This window comes from Nipponia nippon, unplaced genomic scaffold, assembly GCF_047370975.1.
Source record: "Nipponia nippon isolate SJK-2023a ecotype South Korea unplaced genomic scaffold, ASM4737097v1 scaffold_17, whole genome shotgun sequence".
NCBI classification, from domain to species: Eukaryota; Metazoa; Chordata; class Aves; order Pelecaniformes; family Threskiornithidae; genus Nipponia; species Nipponia nippon.
Genome location: NW_028262333.1, coordinates 2584568 through 2603845, shown reverse-complemented (window position 1 = coordinate 2603845; position 19278 = coordinate 2584568). Strand labels below are relative to the sequence as shown.

General features: G+C 72.8%; 2 protein-coding genes across 5 annotated transcripts; one reads left to right on the top strand and one right to left on the bottom strand.

The window, feature by feature from the left end:
- Positions 1-1715: 1715 nt before the first annotated feature.
- On the top strand, positions 1716-13341 carry DBN1 (drebrin 1). Of its 4 annotated transcripts, none has more exons than XM_087754090.1 (15): positions 1717-1935; positions 6239-6294; positions 6394-6506; positions 6652-6726; positions 6807-6953; positions 7115-7192; positions 7291-7442; positions 7643-7706; positions 7842-7901; positions 8050-8164; positions 9509-9646; positions 10700-10831; positions 11787-12340; positions 12421-12523; positions 12629-13341. In XM_087754090.1, the coding sequence occupies exons 1-15, from the start codon at positions 1850-1852 to the stop codon at positions 12697-12699; spliced, it is 1944 nt and encodes a 647-aa protein (XP_087610216.1). In that variant the 5' UTR covers positions 1717-1849; the 3' UTR covers positions 12700-13341. The 4 variants fall into 4 exon arrangements, with proteins under 4 accessions (XP_087610219.1, XP_087610216.1, XP_087610217.1 ...); XM_087754092.1 differs by lacking the exon at positions 1717-1935 and adding an exon at positions 1939-2015; XM_087754091.1 differs by lacking the exon at positions 9509-9646.
- Positions 13342-13473: 132 nt separating this feature from the next.
- Positions 13474-18157, bottom strand: PRR7 (proline rich 7, synaptic). The gene is made up of 3 exons (XM_087754094.1): positions 17816-18157; positions 14258-14888; positions 13474-14117 (listed from the first exon to the last, which is right to left on the bottom strand). Exons 2-3 carry the CDS (start codon positions 14553-14555, stop codon positions 13729-13731), a joined length of 687 nt encoding a protein of 228 aa, XP_087610220.1. The 5' UTR covers positions 14556-14888; positions 17816-18157; the 3' UTR covers positions 13474-13728.
- Positions 18158-19278: the final 1121 nt, after the last annotated feature.

The following is a 19278-nucleotide window of genomic DNA, read 5'->3' as shown; positions in this document are numbered from 1 at the left end:
CTGGCTCAGCCGGGATAGGAACTCATGAGCAGAGGGCAGGGAAGGGGCAGGGGGAGGCAGCCATGCGGGACGGAGCCTGCTGGGGTAGCATGGCCTCGGAACAGGTTGTGCCAGCTCAGCCCCGGGGTACCCGGTCTTGGAGCAGGGCCATGGAGCAGGGCCACGGCAGAGCCGCGGTGCCGCCACCAGCCTGCCTCTCCCCGAGGAAGAGCCAAGCATCTCCCCTGTGCAAGGCCTGCACCCACTGGAGGCTCAGCCCCTTCTGCTCGGCGCCCTGTTGCCTCTGGTCCCTACTGATGATGCCTTGACCACCCAAGATGCCTCCGCGTTTTGCTGCGAGCAGCTCTTGCCCACCAGCTCTGCGCATCATGCGAGGGGCTTGTGCACAGGCAGCGGAAGGAGGGTCTCGGGTGGGCTGCGGAGGTGGAGCCTGGGGAGGGGCCGCGGTCGTGCTGCTCCGAGAACAAAGCCTGGCGGCGGTGGGCTCAGAGCTCCCACCATGTCCCCAAGCGGGGTCCCACCACATCCACCCCCAAAGCCAGCTGAGCCGCTCGTGGGGCGCCCGCCGCAGCCCCGGCCCCCGCGTTGGCCCCGGCAGCTGCTCCACAGCTGCTCGCAAACTCTCACAGCCTCTTAGGGCGGCTCCGGCTCCGGCCTGGCTCGGAAACGCCGGTGCAAGGAGGGCGTGCGGCGCGGGGGGAGCAGGCAGCACAGGCAGGGCCTGCGGCACCCTGTCCCGTGTCCTGCTGAGCCTGGGGGGCTCATCCACAGGCCGCTCTGAAGGGCTTGGTTTGGGAAGGGCCACGCTGCATCAGCCCCAACCTGCGGGGATCAGGCCCTGTGCGCTCCCCGCTGCCGCTCTGGCACAGAGACCCCTTCAGCGCGGTTCTGGTCCGGGCTGCGGGCAGTGCCGGGGGTCGGGGCGGTAGGGTGGGGCAGGGTGATGCTGCCTGCCCTGGCAGGAGCGTGCGGAGCTGGCCGGGAGCCCTGGCGTAGCCCTGCACGGGTCAGGGCAAGAGGCACTTTGCGGGTTCGCGGGAGGCAAAAATCTGGGAAAAGCGCTGTGGTGCGCAGCCTGGCAGGGTCCCGAGGGGTCTGGGAGCGGCGGGGATGGGGGGGCAGGGGGGCAGCAAAGGGGCCCCCACAAAGGCTGCGCCCACCGATGCCGTGCGGCTGGGTGCGGGGGGCAGAGCCCACGGTGCCGCATCCTTGGAGAGGAAACCTCGGGGCACAGGGTCTCGGAGCAGGGGGGGGCAGAGGGCTCCTGGCGGGCCGTGTCCCCAGGGCGGAGGGGACATGGGCAGGGGAGGGCCCGGGGTGCAGAACAGCACCCAGCATGCGAGGTCCCCGGGGTGCAGGGTCGCCGGGAGGGGGTAGCACAGGACGCCGGTCCCCAGGGCAGAGGCGAGCCGAACCACCCGGGGTGCCGGTTCCCGGGAGGGCGCTGAGCCGGGGAGGGCGCCGGTTGCCGGGGTTCAGGGTCCCCGGGACGGGGGACGGCCCGGGGGTGCGGGGGGGGCAGAGCAGAGCCCAGGCTGCGGGGTGCAGGATCCCGGGGGCGAGCCGTGTGCGGGGGCAACCCGGAGCCGGGGGCGATGCAACCCGCAGCCCGGCGGTCCCGGCGCGGTGCCCGGCGGCGGGGGAGCCCCGGGGGCGCGGCGGGGGCGGGGGCCGGGCTGGGGGGTGGGGGGGGGCGGGGGGCCGCCGTTCGCGGCGCTAGGACCGGGCGCGGCGGCGGGCGGAGCCTCCCCGCCGCTCGCCCCTCCGCCCGGCCGCTGCGGCAGTGTCTCGGAGGCGGGCAGGCGGCCGGTCCCTCCGGTCCCCCCGGCAGCATCCCCCGGCCCCCGCCATGGCTGGCGTCGGCTTCGCGGCGCACCGCCTGGAGCTGCTCGCCTCCTACCAGGACGTGATCGGCGAGGACAGCCCCACCGACTGGTGAGCGCCGCCGCCGCCGCCGCCGCCGCCGCCCCTTTGTCCCCGCCGCCGCCGCCGCCCTTTGTGCACGGAGCCGCCCGGTAACACCGGCCGCGCCCCGCGCTGCGCCCCCCCGGGGGCCCGGGCACACAAAGGCGGGCGGGGCGGTGGGGGGGTGGATGGATGGATGGGGGGGGGGGGGGTTTGCCCGGCCCCGCCGCCCCCGGTACCCGCACCTGCCCGCCGCCGCACCGGGCCGGGGCGCGGTCCCCGCTTTGTCTGCGCCGGGCCGGCACGTGCGAGCACCGGGACGCGCCGCCCCCCCCCCCCCACCCCGGGAGCCCCCGGTACGGCCCGGCCCGGCCCGGCCCGACCCGACCCCCCCCGCCGGGCGGGGAGCGGGGGGTCCGCGCACAGTGGGGAGGGCCCGGGGTCCCCCCCCCGGTGCTGGGCCCGGCCCCGGGTCCCCCGCTATTGTCTGGAGCCGGAGCCGCGGCGGGGGAGGGGGGGCGGATCGGGACGCCCCCGGCCCGGCCCCGCTCCCGGCGGTGCCCCGGCAGCGGGCGGCACCTCTGCCCCGGCGGAGCGAGGCCTCCGGCCGCGGGGGGACCGGGCATCCACCCACCCCCCCCGGCCCCGCCAGCTCCCGGGGGGCCCCATCCCCGGGGGGCCGCGGTGCCCCGGCCCCGGACCGCCCCGCCGGGCTGGGGCTGCTGCGGCCCCGGGGCGGGGGGTGGCCTTCCCCGGCGGGACCCCCGGGCCGCCCTGCCCTGCCTGCCCTGCCTGCCCTGCCTGCACCCGCGGCGCTGGGCACCCCGTGCTGCGGGCGCTGGGGCCTGGCCGGGTCCAGACCCTGCTGCAGCCGGCGCAGGAGCCCGCAGGGAGCAGCTCCCCACCGCCACCCCGGTTCTCCCAGCACCCACCCGCATCTCCCAGCCCCACCTGGGTGCCGTAGGGCCGGCTGCCCCCGGGAGCCCCTCCTTGCACCCCGGGGTGCCTGTGCCGTGGGGTTGGGGATGCTGCCAGCACCCTGGGGTGCAGCTCACTGGGCAGCGTTGGGTGCTGGGTGCATGCTGTGCATGCTGCTCTCCGGCTGGGGTGCCTACTGTGCACCCACCGCCCAGCCGGGGTGCACCCACCCTCCCCAGCCAGGGTGCACCCCGCTCTCTAGCCGGGTCCCTGCTCTCGGGCGGGGCTGGGAGCCCCCTGGGCTGCGTGGGCCTGTTCAGGTCCCCCTCCCCACCAGTCCCGGGCCTCTGGGGAGCCCCGCGGTCCCGCTGCCAGCCCGAGGGTGCCGTGGGCGAGCGCGGTGCCGGCCAGGAGGCAGCTGTCAGCCCTGGGTACATCTCGCTTCCCGGCATCTGCTGCAAAGGAGCCCTCCCTGCCAAAGCTGCTGAGAACAGCAGAAACGGTTCCCGGGAAGGCAAGCACCGGGGCTGGGCCCCCCCCATCTCCAGTGCTGAGCCCCGGCCAGGCAGCGAGCCCCCACCATCCCCATCCTCGGGCTGAGCTCGCCCCATCGTCCCCAGCCCCTCCGTCCCATGGTCACCGGGGGTGCCTGGCACTCGGTGCCAGTGGGAGCAGCATCCCCAGTGCAGGGCCCGGTGCCCGGGTGCGGGATGAGGGGGTGATGCTCCGGGGGCTGCGTTGGGCAGGGGTGACGGGGACCGGTCCCCTGGCAGTGGCCAAGCCTGGCTGAGCCACGGGCTGTGAGGATGCTGCACCGGAGCCCAGGCCCTGGGCTGGTGCCAGGGGATGCCACACTCTCGCCCGGCCGGGATCCCTGTGTTTAGTCTGGGATTCACTGCGCCCCGAGCCCGGTCCTGGAGGGTCCGAGCGTCCCCTCCCCCTGCCCGGCCCCGCGGAGGCTGCTGGGGCCCATTACTCGATCGGAAAGGAATTTGGTGCTGCTTTCTGAGCACGCCGACTCCCTGGAGCTCCCAGCCACATTGGAAACACATGTGCCCGGGCTGGGGCAAGGCGGGCTGGGGGCAATGCTCCCCCCCACCTCGGCCACGGTGTGGGCGGCAGGCAGCAGCAGGTGACCTGGGTGCTGGCACCCACGGGTGCTGGGCTGCCTGCTGCGGTGAGCGATGGGGCCATGCGAGGGCACGGGGCTGCTGCCCCCTTGGCGGGGTGATGGGGGATCCTTGCTGGAGCCCCCTGGCTGTGGGGAGCCCTCCTCCCTGGGCTGCACGGGGCATCTCACCCATGGGTGCCCCACGTTCCTGGAGCCCAGGGGGTGGGAAGGGGCTGGCTGGAAGGATTAAAGCCCGTGGAAGGGGGTAAGCGATGCACGATGCTGCCTGCACCCACTGTGGCACGGCTGGTCCCTGCCACCGGGGCTCGTGGTGATGCTTTTGGGCTGTGGGTCCCTAGGGGCACCTCTGGGACGCCGCTGGCCCCAGCATGGCCCTGCTGGCCCCCGGACTGGAAACCTCCGGTTCCTCCATCCCGGCGTGTGGTCAGGCTGTGCCACTGGGCTGCGCTCAGGGCAGGGCTCTGTTTCCGCAGCGGTGCCCCGGGTGATGTGACCCTGCCAAGTCCCCGCTGCCCTGGGAGCGCCCCTGGGTGCAGGCAGCAGCACTGTGCTTGGGTGCTACCCTGCGTGGGGAGGTCCCGGGTGGGGAGAGCAGGCAGTGGGTGCCCCCAGCACCCACAGGCTCCCTGGGCAGTGACGCCGTGGCTCTGCCCGACTTGTTTCCTCCCCTCTGCAGCCAGCTGCATCCCACCCTGCGAGACCCCAACCCCTGCCTGCGGCCCTGGGCTCCCCCAAACTGCTGCCGTCCTCCCCCATTCCTGGGGGGGGTCACAGCAGGTCCCCCCAGGCCGGGGCTGCGGGTGCAGGCAGGGGCCATGGTTGCAGGCAGGGGCTGCGTTTGCCACCCTTCCCCGGCGCAGGCATCGCAGACGGTGCTTTGCAGCTGCTTTGCCGGCTCCAGGCTGGGAGCTGGCGCCGGCTGGGGCGGCCGATTAGCGGGATCGGGATGTGCGGATTAAAGTCAATCTTGTTGGTGCAATTATCTGCAGCTCGCTGCCGGGGGCTCAGGGGGCGGTGGGTGCCGGGGGGCAGAGGGAGGCCCCCTCTGTGTTAGGCACCCGCCTGCCTTCCTCTTGTTTTTCAGCTCCTGGGGTCCAGCCGTGGCCCCGGTTTGGGGGGGGCTCAGCCTGTAGGGCCCCCCCGATTCCCATCTCCAAGCCCAGCCTCTGTCTGGAAGCCGCGAGCTCGGGTGAGGACGGCTCTGCCCGGCACCGCGGGGATTTTGGCGCTCTGGCAAGCATCGCGCGGGCGCCGCCAGCGGAATGCCGATCGGCAGAGCCGCCCACCCGCCGCGGTGCAGGGATGGGAATCGGGGGGTGTCCAGCACGGGCGGCCCCGGCTTTCTGGGCACAGCGCGTGACGGTGGCAGGCAGGTTTGGGTGCCTGCCAGGCCCCGGCAGGTCCCCGCTGCCTGCCTGCCTCCCCCGCTCCCCTCTGCTAATCACCTCGTCATCGGGTGAGCTGCATCCCAGCTGGGATGGGGGGGTTGCCATGGCGACGGAGGATGCTGGTTGCCTAGCAACAACCATCCCCTCGCCCACCCGCCCAGGACCAATTCGGCATGCGTCGTCTCCCCCCCCCACATAGCGGGCTGCCCACCCCTGGGGAGGTGCGGGCTGGCGGGGGTCCCTGCGGAGCCCTGGGGGGGCTGGCCGGGGCGTGGCGGGAGCGAGAGGGGGTTTCCCATCCGCCGGGAATGGTTTCCAAGGAACAGTCTCCATGACGGCCCCATCACACCCCGGCGGCACATTGATTTGCTGCTGCTGGTGCTCCGGCGTCCTCCCCCGGCCTGGTGCCTGCCGGGCCGGCGGCTCACGCAGCCAGGCACGTGAGCGGCCCCGAGTTCCCTGCCAGGGTGCTGGGCTGTCCCCAAAGCTGATCGGTAACTGGTGGGGTCAGGGGGTGACAGGGATGGGCAGGCAAGGAGCTGCGAAGCCACAGTGGCTTGCAGCACGGCATGGCAGCCTGCGGTCTGTGGGTGGCATCGCCCAGCTGGTCCCTGTGCCCAAATGACCCCTCTGTCCCCAACCTTGGGACCCTGCCCCATGGCTGCCAGCTGGCAGGGAGGGGAATAGGCCCTGTCTGCAGTCCTGCCTGCCCTGCCTGGCAGCCTGACCCCTCGCAGTGGTGATGGGCAAGGGGTTGGGGTGGCTGTGTGGCAGCTCGGGGACACCCGGCTGGTCCCCCGGGACCTGCTCTCACCTCAGTGTTAGCAGGGTGGGGAGGTGGGGGGGGCCACCCCACGCTCCCCCCGGCCGTGGCTCACCCACGCTGTCTCCCCAGGGCCCTCTACACGTACGAGGATGGCTCCGATGACCTGAAGCTGGCAGCGTCAGGAGGTAAGGTCCTCTGTCCCCGAAGCCGGCTCGGCTCTGCTGGCGTTTTCCCCGGCACCCATCCCAGTGCCAGGTGGACATGGGCTGATGGTGCTGTGCCAGGCGGAGGTTTGCTGGAGCTGTCCGGCCACTTTGAGATCCAGAAGGTGATGTACGGCTTCTGCAGCGTCAAGGACCCCCAGGCTGTGCTCCCCAAATATGTCCTCGTCAACTGGGTGAGTGGGGGGGCCATGCTGCGGGGGGCCGTGGTGGCTGGGAGGGTGCGGGTGCCCCATGGTCCCGCTGCCCCGTGGTGGTCAGCAGGGTGGGGGGGTCACCCTGCGGCCACTCCGTGGCTCAGCCCCTCCCCGGCTGCCGCAGGTGGGCGAGGACGTGCCGGACGCCCGCAAGTGTGCCTGTGCCAGCCACGTGGCCAAGATCGCCGAGTTCTTCCAGGTGGGTGACGCTGGGGAGGGGGACAATGCTGCCGGGGCACCGACCCCGGTCCCTGACGGCCGCTCACCGCCCCCCCTCAGGGCGTGGACGTCATTGTCAACGCCAGCAGCGTGGAGGACATCGACCCGGGGGCCATTGGGCAGCGGCTCTCCAACGGGCTGGCCCGCGTCTCCAGCCCGGTGCTGCACCGCCTGCGGCTGCGGGAGGACGAGAATGCCGAGCCCGTGGTAATGTCCCCATGGCAGCGATGGCGATGGCGGCGGGCGCAGGGCATCCCTCCCGCCCAGGGCTCCTGTCTGCCGCAGCCCGTCACCCCGTGTGCCACTTACTGTTATTCCCCCTCGCTGATCCCAGCCCCTCCGCCCCCCCCGCCTCTCCTCCGTCCCAGGGCACCACTTACCAGAAAACCGACGCCACCGTGGAGATGAAGCGGCTCAACCGGGAGCAGTTCTGGGAACAGGCCAAGGTGGGGTACGGGGCGGGCAGCCGGTGACCCCCAGACAGCGGGGTGAGCTGCCGGTGGGCTGATGGGCAGCCCCATCCTTCATCCCCCCACTCCACCAGAAAGAGGAGGAATTGCGTAAGGAGGAGGAGCGGAAAAAGGCCTTGGACGCCCGGCTGCGGTTCGAGCAGGAGCGGATGGAGCAGGAGCGGCTGGAGCAGGAGGAGCGGGAGCGGCGCTACCGGGAGCGGGAGGAGCAGATTGAGGAGCACAGGCACGGCGGGGGCCGGGGGAGCGGGCTCTGTCCCGTCAGATGTGGGACAGTCACACACCCAGGATGGTTGTGCATGTGCCGTGAGCAGCTGGGTGGGCGCATGGGTGTTTGTCTCCACTGAGGACAGGACTGGGCAGGGGCTGATGGGCAGGGACTGGCAGGAACCAGTGCCCAGCCCCTCTCCCGTGCCCCCATTGCAGGCGGAAGCAGCAGAGCATGGAGGCGGAGGAGGCCCGGCAGCGCCTGAAGGAGCAGTCCATCTTTGTAAGTGTTGCGGTGGGCATGGGGCTGGGACTGGAGCTGGAGCTGCCGCCTGGCACTGCCCCCAGGGAAGGGCTGTTCCCCGCCGGGCCCCCAGGGCGTCCTGGGGCCAAGGGGTGACACCGTGTCTCTTCCCAGGGGGAGCAGCAAGACGAGGACGACCGGCAGCAGCTCAGGAAATCGGAGTCGGAGGTGGAGGTGAGTGTGGCGGCAGCCCTGCCCTGGTGCTGGTCCTCACTCCCCAGCCAGCAGTGCCCACAGCTGGACAGGGATCCAGCTGGGGGGGGGGGATCCCGCAGCCCCATGCCACTGGGGCGGTGGGTGTCAGCCTCCCCCGTCCCCACAGGAGGCTGCTGCCATCATCGCTCAGCGGCCCGACAACCCCCGGGACTTCTTCAAGCAGCAGGAGCGGGTGGCATCGGGCAGCAGCGACGCCGTCTCGCCGGGCAGCCACAGGACAGGTGAGGGCCTGGGGGGGACTGTGGGCACCGGGGGGGGGGGCACAGAGGGGCCGGGGGGGGTCTGTGGGCTGCGGAGCAGGTGAGTGCGGCACCGCTGGGGCTCCCCGCGGGTCACAGCAGGATCTGGGGACACCAGGGCTGTAACGTGGGGAGGCGGTGTCCCCTCTGCCAGCCCCGGTGCCATGACGGTGGGTGCCGGGGACACGAGGATGGCAGGGGGTCGTCCTGCTCTGCCGCGCCACCACTGCCGCCGCCATGACCACCACCGCACCTTGTGGCCCGTGCCGCCGGGGCAGCTTGGCAGGGGCTGGGTGCCGGGGGGGTCTTGTGCAAGGCGGGGTGTGTCCCGCTCCGTGCTTGCTCGGGTGTTGTCCGCCCACCCTTCACAGCACCATGCCAGCAGCCAGCGTGGCAGCGTGGTCAGGGTGCGTCTGAGGTGGCAGCCGGGGGTCCGGGGTATGGCTTGGGAAGGCAACGCTTCCCATGGGATCAGCTAAAAGGGGCAGGAGTGAGTGGGGCAGGTGTGGGGCACCCCATGGCGTGCCCACTCCAGGGTCCCCACTGCCAGGGTGGGTGCCTGTGGCGGTGCAGGACACCCTGCTTTTGGGTCAGAGTGATGCCAACAGCTCTCCGGCCATGGCAGTGGGGCTGTCCCTGCGGAGGGCCAGCCATGGGGCGGGGGTGGCCGGGCAGGGGGTGCCCCACGGGGAAGCTGGGCTGCCCCACAGTCTGGGGTCCAGCCCTGGGACTCTCTTTGTGGCTCTAGGGCAGGGGCTGGCTGTCCTGGGGGGCACCTCCAGCCGTGGGGCCACGTCCTGGGGCTGCACTGGGGCTCATGCTGGGGTGCTGTGCCATGGGGCTGTGCCGTGGGGCTGTGCCGTGGGGCTGTAATATGTCTTCTTGCTGTGGGGGTCATGCCATGGGTCATGCCATGGGCTGTGCTGTGGGGCCGTGCCTCGGGGCAACGCTGTGGGGCCGTGCCGTGGGTCGTGCTGTGGGCTGTGTGTTGTGGCCAAGCCGTGGAGCCGTGCCGTGGGTTGTGCCGTGGGTTCATGCTGTGGGGCTGTGCTGTGCCTGAGCAGATAGTTGGCCCCATGGCCGTGTCTGGCCTCTCTCCCCACCTGGCCACTTAATGCTGCCTCCTGTCTTTCTGTTCTGCTGTCTTTCCGTCCTCCTGTCCCACCATCCTCCTGTCCCGCTGTCAGTGCTGCCTCCCATCCCGCTGTCCTCCCGTCCCAGTGCCCTGGTGCTCCAGCCCCGCCATGACCACGCTGAGCAGGGACTGACCCATCTCTTTGCTCTCTCTCTCTCCGTCCGTCTGTCTGTCTGTCTTTCTCTCGGCAGGTCGTCTGCACTGTCCTTTCATAAAGACAGCTGACAGTGGGCCGCCTTCTTCCTCCTCCTCCTCCTCCTCCCCCCCGCGGACCCCCTTCCCCTATATCACCTGCCACCGCACCCCAAATCTCTCCTCTTTCTTCCCATGTAGGTAGCTGGGAGCCCCCGGGTGCGCAGCTCTGAGGTGCTGAACCGTGGGCGGCCGCCCCACAGCCCACCCCAGCCCCACGGCACGCCAGGCTGGGGGGGGGGGAGGGGCGCGAGGACGGAGCCGTGGGACCGACGGCGGAGGCGGCGTCCCTCCCATGGGCACCCCAAGGGGACCGGGCACCCAAGCGGGGGCTGCGCCTGCACCCGCGGGCACCCTGATGGCCGCAGCTGGGGCTGACCCCACGCGGGCACTGCGCCCCTGGGGTGGGGGGACACGGCAGGCTGCGCCTGTGGGGCCGGTTGTGCCCGTGGTATGGGGAGGGGGCACCAGGCAAGGCTGTGCCCGTGGGAGAGACAGGGCCGGGGCAGAGCTGTGCCCGGGGAGATGATGCTCTGTCATGGGATGGAGCAGGCTGCGCCCGTGGGATCGAGGGGGCACGGGGCTGGCTCCACTCATCAGGCAGAGATGGGGCAGGCTGTGTCCGTGGGACGTGTCTGGCTGTGCCCGTGGGGCAGAAGGGGCCAGGGCAGGCTGTGCCCTGGACCACGCAGGACTGTGCCCATGGGGCAGCACGGGATGGAAAAGGCCGTGCCCAGGATCGTGTGGGGCAGAAAGGGGCCAGGCAGCGCCTGGGGCTGGGCCTAAGGGGCAGAAGGAGCCAGGCGCTGCCTGGGGCCATGTGGGGCTGTGCCCCCCTGGCCGGGGGGTAGCGGGGCACAGAGCTGTGCCGGCGGAGGAGAGGCCCAGCTGGGCGATGTGTGGCCAGGGCTGGCACGTGCCACAGCAGGTACGGGGCTGCCTGTCCCCAGACCCGGCAGATGCGGGGGCTGCGGCTGCGTGGGGCCACCCGGGGCAGCTGGCACGGTGGTTGCTGCACCCCTGTGTGCCTCTGCCCTGCCACCGCGGGAGGGGACGATGCAGTGGCAGGTGCACGGTGACATGCATTTGACAGCTCGTGGCTGGGTTGGAGCAGGGGCGGCGCTGGGGTGCTGGCTCCCCCCGCGATGTGGGCAGCCCCCCCCATGCCACCCCATCTCCCTTGTCCGCAGGCAGCCAGTCGGACGCCTACCGCAAGGCCTCGGCAGCGGGCTGCAGCCCCTGCGAGTCCAGCCCGGCCGCCACGCCGCTGGGCGAGCCGGGCACCCGCGCCTTGGGCGACGAGACGCCGGCAACGCCCAAAGGTGGGCGCAGGGCTCTCACTGCCTGCCCCTGCCTGGGGCTGCCCGGGGCTGCCCGGGCACATCCCCGCAGCCTATCCCCCCCGCTGCAGCCACCTCGCCTCCCCTGCAGCCCCTGCTGCCACCCTGCTGCAGCCCCTGCTGCAGCCCTGCCAACCTCCCCTGCATTGCTTAGCGTGTCCATGCTGTCCCGTCTGCATCCCTTGGTGTATCCCCCCGCCGTCTCCCCAGCACATCCCCGCCGTAGCCGCTGCTCCGCACCGGTGCATCCCCGCCGTCTCTGCTGCATTCCCCCAGTGCATCCCCCCTGTCATTGGTGCATCCCTGCTGTCTCCAGTGCATTTTCCAACACCAGTGCATCCCTGCTGGCTCTGCTGCATGCCCCCATGCATCCCCCCTTTCCGTACTCTGCAGCATCACCCCAGCGCATCCCTGCTGCCTCTGCTGCATCCCTGAAGGCAACTCTGCCCAGTACGTCCCTGCCAGTGCTGCTGCTTCCCTCCGTGCATCCCCCCATCCCACTGCATCCCAGCCAGCTCTGCTGCAGCCCCGCCATGTGTCCCTGCTGCGACCCCACTGCCCCCTTTGCATCCCTTGGTGCATCCCAGCTTTCTCTTCTGCATCTTCCCAGCGCACCCCCTCCCTGTCCCCTCCTCGCCCCCCCCCCCCCGCCCTGTGCCTGCCAGACACCCCCCAACCCCAGCAGGGCCCAGCCACCCTCCAGCACCCCCGAAAAGCTCACCTTGCCCCCCCCAGTGTCCCCTCAGTCCCCTATGGTGCGGTGTGTGCCATCGGTCCCCCTCCCTGCCCACCCACTCCCACCCATCCCTGCAGCATCTCTCCGCTGCGCCCAGCCCAAAGGACCCCCCCCCCCCAGCTGCAGCCCTGTCCCTGGGTGTCCCCCAGCCCTGGACGAGGGGGGTCTCACCCCGCTGACTGCTGTCCCCCCACCTTGCAGACTCCCCCAGCCCCAGCACCCAGGAGGCTGGGCCAGCCACCCCTGAGCAGCACTGGCCCTTCCCAGGACCCGAGGACAAGGCCACTGAGCCCCCTGGGGATGAGCCCAGCCCCAGACCGGCGTGGACAGCAGGCGGTGACGCCCTGGGGGACCTGGTGACCCTGGAGCCCACTGAGCTCTCCCCGTCGCCCGTGGCCACCGAGCCCCAGCCCGGGGAGACCCCCAACCCCGAGAGCCTCATCGACCTGTGGCAGAGTGATGGGGTGACCCCCGCCACTGCCTGGCCCCTGCCCGCCACCCCCGTCCCCGAGGGCCCCCCGGCCGCGCTGCCCGACGAAGGGGCCCTGCTGAGCCTGGACGAGCTGCCCGAGCCCCCCGCCACCTTCTGCGACGCGGAGCAGGAGGAGGAGGAGGCAGCTGGCGTGGGGGAACCCCAGCCCCGGGGGCTCGGCTGCCAGCGTGCCCCCCAGGAGGACACCCCAGGCCGAGAGACCCCCCCCATCACCAACGGGGAGATGGCCCCCAAGGACGGGACGCCGGGTCGTGGGGAGCAGGTGAGCATCGCTGGGGTGGGGGGGGATCAGGGGGTGACAGGGTGGCTGGGGGGGTCCTGACCACCTGCACCCCCTCCCAGGCCAGCGAGGGCTACTTCAGCCAGTCCCAGGAGGAGGAGGTGCCCCCCCCCGAGGAGCCGTCAGCCAAAGCCCCCCAGCCCGTCTTCTACAACAAGCCCCCAGGTGAGTGGGGACGGTGGGGGGAGGTGGGGGGGGGTGGGTCTGTCCCATCATGGGGCACCCCACGCCACCCTGACCCCCCTCTCCCTGTGTGTGTGTCCCCCCCAGAGATCGACATCACGTGCTGGGATGCAGACCCCCTGCCCGAGGAAGAGGAGAGCTTCGGGGGGGGCCTGTGAGCCCTGGCCCCGCTGCCGGCGCAGGCAGCCCACCCCGGCCGGCGCGGGGCGCGAGGGGGCCGCAGTCGGGGGCCGGGCCCCCCCCTCGCCCCGCCGGGGCCCCGCAGGATGAGGCCTCCGGGTGGGGGTCACCCCGCTGCGCCCCCACCCCGGGGCACCTTTTACAGCCCCCCCCATCTCTTTCTCTCTTTTTTTTAAGTTGTCGGTAGGAGCCGTGTCAGCCCCCCCTTAGCAATCCGTCCCCCCTCCGCTGCCCCAGCGCCCCTTCGGGGATGGGGGGGGGCACGCTCGCATCCCCTGCCCGGCTGTGGGATGGGGTCCTCATTCTCTTCGTGCCCCCCCCAGGAGCCCCCCCATACTTTGCTCGAGTTAAAAAAAAAAAAAAAAAGGAATAATAATAATATTAATAATTAATAATAATAATAATAAATGAATATGGCAATAAAGTGACCCGACCGAGGCGAGGCTGCGGCCGGCGGTGCCCCCTCCCCAAACCCGGCAGGGAGCTGGCGTGGGGCTTTTGCCCTCCCCTCGCTCCTTCCTCGCCGGGAGCCCCCTTCTCCCCCCCAGCTTGGCCCCCGCTTGGCCCCTCTCCCCCCCTACGGTAACTGTTTTTGGAAAGCACAAGTTCTGTACCGGCGGTGTGCTCATGTCTGTTAATAAATAAAGCGACTCCCACGGGGGCTGAAGCCTGCTGGGGGGGCAGGGAGGGCTGGGGGGGGGCTGTCGCCGCCCCGGGGGGGGTCCTGCGACGCCAGCCCGGCAGGAGGCAAACCCGAGCCACAAACTTTTATTCTCAAACTGTAACAAACAAAAAATTTAAGAAACAGAGCAGAGTCCGGGTCCCCAACGCCCCCGGCCATGGGGGGGCCAGCGGGGGCCAGACGGGGAACCAGCCCCTTCCGCGCCGGCGGCGATGGCCCGCACCGAGGCGGGCGTCCCCGGGGTGACGCGGGCAACCGAAACCACCCCCTGCCCTGTGCCGGAGGGGCACCGGCGGCAAGGTCCGGAGGTCCCCCGGTGCCGCCGTTAGACAGCGGTAGTCCTGCCGAAGAGGGGCATGGAGACCGGGAGGTGCCAGGGTCCCGGCTCGTAGGTGTCCCTGCTGCTGAGCTCCGAGTCCGTCCAGCTGGGAAACATGCGGGGGGAACACTCTGCCTGCAGGTAGAGGTCCGGGCAGGCAGGACCGGGGCTGGCCGAGCGGGGCAGGTGCAGTGCCGAACCGTAGCCGGCATCCAGGAAAAGGGGTTTGTAGCTTGGGGGCTGCTCCTGCTTCTCCAGCCGCTCGTGGCTCAGGAAGGGGGCGTTGATTTTGCGGTAGAGCCCCCGCGTGTCCATCAGCACCTCGCTGTACGGCGGGGGGGGCTCCGCCATCAGCAGCGCCTCTTCGTAGCACGGCGGCTTCGACAGGTCCGATTCTGCAAGGCAAAGCCCCCCCCCGGACCCCCGCTGCTGTGAGTGCCGCACCCCGGCTCTTGTGCCGTATCCCCCCCCCCCCCCAAAAAAATGGGGGAGACGCACGCTCCGGGGATGCCGAGAGCCCCTCCCTGCTCCTTACCGTGCCGGCAGCTCCAGGGCCGGGGGGGTGGGATGTGGTGGGGGTGATGATGGTGGGGCTCGAGGCGGAGGCGGTGGGGAATGGCGATGCCGGGGGGGCTGCCCCCGTAACCCTCGTAGTGCAGCGGCTCCAGCTCCAGCGCGCGCAGGCTCTGCTCCCGCAGCCGCTCCTCCTGCTGCCGCTTCACCCGCCGCCGCAGGTAGCTGCAGAAGCAGCACAGCAGCACGATGAGCCCCCAGATGAGCCAGAAGCCCGCGAAGCAGGTGAGGAAGGTGTAGGTGCCCTGGGACATCACCATCTTGGCTGCCAGCCCCGGGGGGAGGCCCCTGCCTCTCCCTGCCCTCGGGGTGGGGGACGGGATGCTCAGGGCGGCGGCAGGGCCAGGGCAGGACCCGATGCTGTCAGGGCCGCCGAGGGCATCTCCCCGGGCCGTGCCCGGCGGTGTCTCCTCCGGCCCGTGGGCGCCCGCCGTCAGGGGTCCGTCCTCGCCATGGAGCCGGGGGGGGCTGGAGCGGGTGGGTCAGGCCTGGGTGCGCGGCGGGGCAGGGGGCCGGCGGGGCGGGCGGCGGGGGGACGGGGCCGGTGGGGTCCCGCTGCCCATCGCTGGGAGGGGGCCGCTGGGGAGGGGGCCCTGCAACGAGACAGACGTGAGCGTGAGCGTGGCGGGGACGTGGCCGCCCCGTTCCCATGGCGACTCGCTCCACATGCGTAGCGGCACCCGCAGCCGGCGGGGAGCCGTGCCCGGCCCCACACGCGCCCCCGCCGTCGCCCCCACGGCTGCAAACCCGCCTTCCCCCCCAGCACCCTGCCACGGCGCTGCCGGGCACCCCAGGGCGGGAGACGGAGGCTGCAGCCCCGCGGCATCGACGCCCTCGAGGTCACGGGGCGTCCGCTGGCGTCCCCCCCGCTCCTGACCACCCAAGCGCACCCCAAATTGGCTGCGGAGCCCGGGCAGCTCGGCCCCCGTGCCGCCCCGCAGCGGGGGGCCCCAGGGACGAGGAGGGATGCGCGGCCACCTGCAGCACGTGGCGCTTGCAGGAGCACGTGCGCCGCGGCCATTGCTGGCCTCGCGGCCGCCAGGGAAGGTCAGGGGACGGCGGCACCCCGACATGGCGACGCAGGGACGGGGTTGGCGGCGGTGGGAACCGTCACCCCTGCCTTTAGGCGGGTTGACGGCTCGGTCACGTCCAGCCGAGCACCGAACAGCGCGTCCCGGGGGGGGGGGCCTGCACATCAGCGAGTGGGGAGCAGCACCCACGGGTGCTCGCAGGCAGGCACACGAGCACCCGTCACCATTATTATTACGGCGGTGCGGGAGAGAACGGGCTCGCCGCCGGGGAGGAGGGCGAGGGCAGGGTGACCGCAGCGGTGCCTCCGCTCGGTGAGGGGTCCCCAGCCGCCCCACGCTGCCGGTGAAGGGGACCCGCGGCCGGGCCGAGGGGGCCGGTGGGGCAGCGGGGCCGAGCCCAGGCGGGAGGGACCGGGGAAGGCAGGGGCCAGGCAGCCCTGGCCGGGCTCCGGCGGGGGCCGCTCCATCCCGCAGGCAGAAGCGGGGGCAGAGGCAGCGCCGGGCTGCGGCTCTTCGGGGAGGGGGGGGGCCCTTCCCGGGGAGGCCCCGGCCGCCACCGCTGCCCGGCTCCGGTGTGGGCAGAGCTCGCCGGTCCCGGCTGCAACAGGCTCCCCGCCGGCAGCAGGGGTGTCCCCGGGGGCGGGGGGGGGGGACCGTGCGGGAACGGCCGTGGGTCGAGCACCAGGGTACCGGCCCCGGGGGGGGGGGGAAACCGGGAAGCGGGGGCGTGCGGAGGGGAGCGGGGCCGGGCGGGGAGACACCCACGCCGGGCGGGGAGCGGACCGGTCGCCCGGTTGGGAGCAGCCGCCGAACCGGGCCCCGCCGGTCCCCCCGGGCCGCCCCCGGCCGCGGCCTGGGCCCCGTTGCCCCCCCCTCATCCTCGCCCGGTGCCTCCGGTGGGAGGGGAACACCGCGGCGGGGACCTCTCCGGTGCCGGGCGCGGCAGCCCCGGCCCCGGCCCCGGCCCCCTCCTCCTCCTCCTCCTCCTTCTCCTCCTTCTCCTCCTCCTCCTCTTCCTCCTCCGGGGCGCGCGCCCGCCGGGGACGGACCGGAGGCGCGCGCGCGCCCCCCGGTCCGCGCCGCGCGCCTCCGCCCCGGCCCCCGGTTACCGGTGGCGGCGGCCCCGCGCGCCCCCGCCCCGGCCCCGCCGCCTCCGCGCCGCGCAACAGGCGGAGGCGCCGCGCCCGCTCCCTCCGCGGCTCCCGTTACCGGCGGCGGCGGCGGCGCACGTGGCTCAGGCGGCGGGCGGCGGCGGCGGCTCCATAGGGCGGCGGTGGCGGGGGGGGGGGGGGAGGAAGAGGGGGGGTCCCCGTGCGCGGCGCCGCCGCCGCCTCCCGGCGCTGCCTTTGTCTCCGGTGAGCGCTCCCGCGCCGCCGCCGCGCACCGCCCCGCCCGGGCTCCCGCCCCGCCGCTCCGCCCCGCCCTCGGCTCGGGGAGGGACCCGGGACCCGCCGCCGAGAGGGGGGCTACCGGCGGGGCCGCGCCTGGGCCGGGGGGAACGGGCACCGCCACCGGAATCCCCCCCCCCCCCCCGCAGCGGGAGCCCCGCGGGGCGGCGGCCGGGGATCCCCACGGTCCGGTGGGGGCGAGGGCCCTGCGATGTCCCGTGGGGGCGATGCCACGGGCTCCCCCATCCGGTGGCCACGCACTTGCCCGGGGGGTGCCGGCCACCCACGCCCCCGGTGCCAGCCACAGCCGCCTCCTCGGGGGGCGAGGGCCAGCGCGGCGCAGGGCCGGTGGCCAGGAGGGCAGCGAGACCTTAACGGCCCCCGCCGGGACGCGTGGCTGTGCCGGGCCGGGCGCCAGCCTGGCCCCGAGGATGGCGAGGGGCGGAGGTGGCACTGGGTGACATGGAGGGGCCACCCCGCGCCTTGGGGGGCTGCTCTGGCCCCGGAGCAGCCCCCTGACCCTGGCCCAAGCGCTCGTCCCCCTGCGCCAGGGCTCGCCGGCTATTTGCTGTCACGGGGGATGTCACCAGCCGTCCTCTGCCGGTGGCCACGGCCCCCGTTGGAGACCCCCACCCTGGGCTCCTTGGGACTGCGCCCACCCCGGGGGCGAGAGCCCCCGCTCTCCCTTTGCTGCGCCCCGGTGCCGCGGGGCTGTGCCGGGAGCCGCGGGACCGCGGTTACAGGGCAGAGCTGTGCCAGCCCCAGGGCCACGGTGCCTGCTGCGGGCCAGGGCCGGAGGCCGGGTGGGTGACCGGGTGCCCCACGCAGGCCGTGACCCCGCCGCCGCTTCCTCCCCGTGGGCAGGGAGACGGGCGCCCGCTGCGGCCGCACACACGGCGCATTGTTCTGCCGGGGCCTGGCCGGAAGGACTTCCTCCATCCTGGCCAGGGGACGACCCGGGGAAGCCGGGTGCCGGCAGCCTGCTCCCGCCACGGCCAAGCCGAGCGGCTCCGGCAGCCGGCCAAGCCCCGCCACTTTGCTCGGAGCGGGGCCACGGTGGCCACGTCTCCCTCCGTCCCCTCGGTTCCAGCCCCGACTCACCTTGCTGGAACTCGTCTCTTGCGATCGGACCTCACAGGGCGGCCGCGGCAGCCCGGCAGTGCCGGCTCGACGGTTGTGGGGGTGCCCGAGCAGCACCCACGGCGGGCAGGGGGCTGTGGCCATGCAGGGGGGCTTGGGGGCTCCCTCGGGCCATGGGGAAGGCAGAGGCGGGGGGCACGGCGGGGCCCGCCAGCATCGTCAGGCTGGAGCGAGAGGGCGGGCGGGGGCAGCCAGGCCTCCGGCCCCGCCAGCACCGGGGGCCGGGAGCTGCCTTCCCCTTCCCCACGGCGGCGGGGGGAGGCAGGCGGGGGAGCGCTCCCCGAGCCACATGGTGGGCTGGAGGAGGAGCCGTTGCCCAGGCAACAGCTGAGAGCATCCTTCATCCCTGAAAATGGTGTGCCGGCAGCGCTGCCTCCACAGCCCCACAGCTCGGGGCAGGGCCCAGGACCCCCCCCAGAGCTCGCCCGGGGCCCGTGTGCCCACCCAGAGCTTGCTGTGGCCGTGGGGCCCGGACACCAGCACCCCCCCGCCCACATGCTGCTCCACCCTGGCGAGGACGGGGCTGGGGACGAGGCACCCCCTGAACGCCGGGGCTGGGGCACCGCTGGGTGGGGGGGAGCTGGGGACAGGCAGAGCCCCTTCCACGCCCTGCTCGTGGCTCGGCCACGGGCTGCCCGCGGCCCGGCCCTGCCCGCAGAGCCACGCCGACCGCCTGACGGACACCGCTAACACGTTGGTGACCCCGGCACCTCCATGCCAGGGTGCCGCAGCCCAGGCAGTGCCAGCATGAGCATCCCCGGCCGGTGCAGCGGGAGCAAAAATCCCCAGGCAGTCCCCATCCCCCCACCCTGCCTGCCTGCCTTCCACGGCTGCAGAAAATTCCTGGATTTTACCCCAAGATGCCCCCTCCGAGTGTGAGAACTCCTCCTCGGCCCGCTCCCATAGCAACTGTTCCCTAGCTACCCAGCCGCACTTGCTATTCTCATCCCTGTGCAGCTGTGTGCGGCCCCCCGGCGCTGCGCACCAGGCTGCCGAGGCTGCCGCCGGCCTCGCCGCCAACCCCGGACCCCAAAGCCACCCCCCATCCACCCCGACCAGGTCACCGGCCTTTGCCCGCTCCCCCATGGCGACCGCCGTGACCCCAGCCCTGCTCAGGCCATGTCCCCCGCTTCGAGGGGCTGGCGCAGGGTCCCCCTCTGCACGGTTCCCCCCCCCAGCAGCGATGCACAGTGCCCGGAGGGGAGCAGGATTCTGCCCCCGGCCCCACAGCCCACCCGTGACGGCCCGGGAGGGGCTGTGCCGAGGGCAGGACAGGGGAGCGGGGGGATGTGCCCCAAAGGGGACCACACCAGCACCCCCACGGCACAAAGCCTTGTTCCTGTTGTGCCCTTGTGCCGACCCAAACCACCCAGCAGAAGCCACCGAGGGCCACCCACGGTCCCCGGGGCCTCAGCATCTTCCCT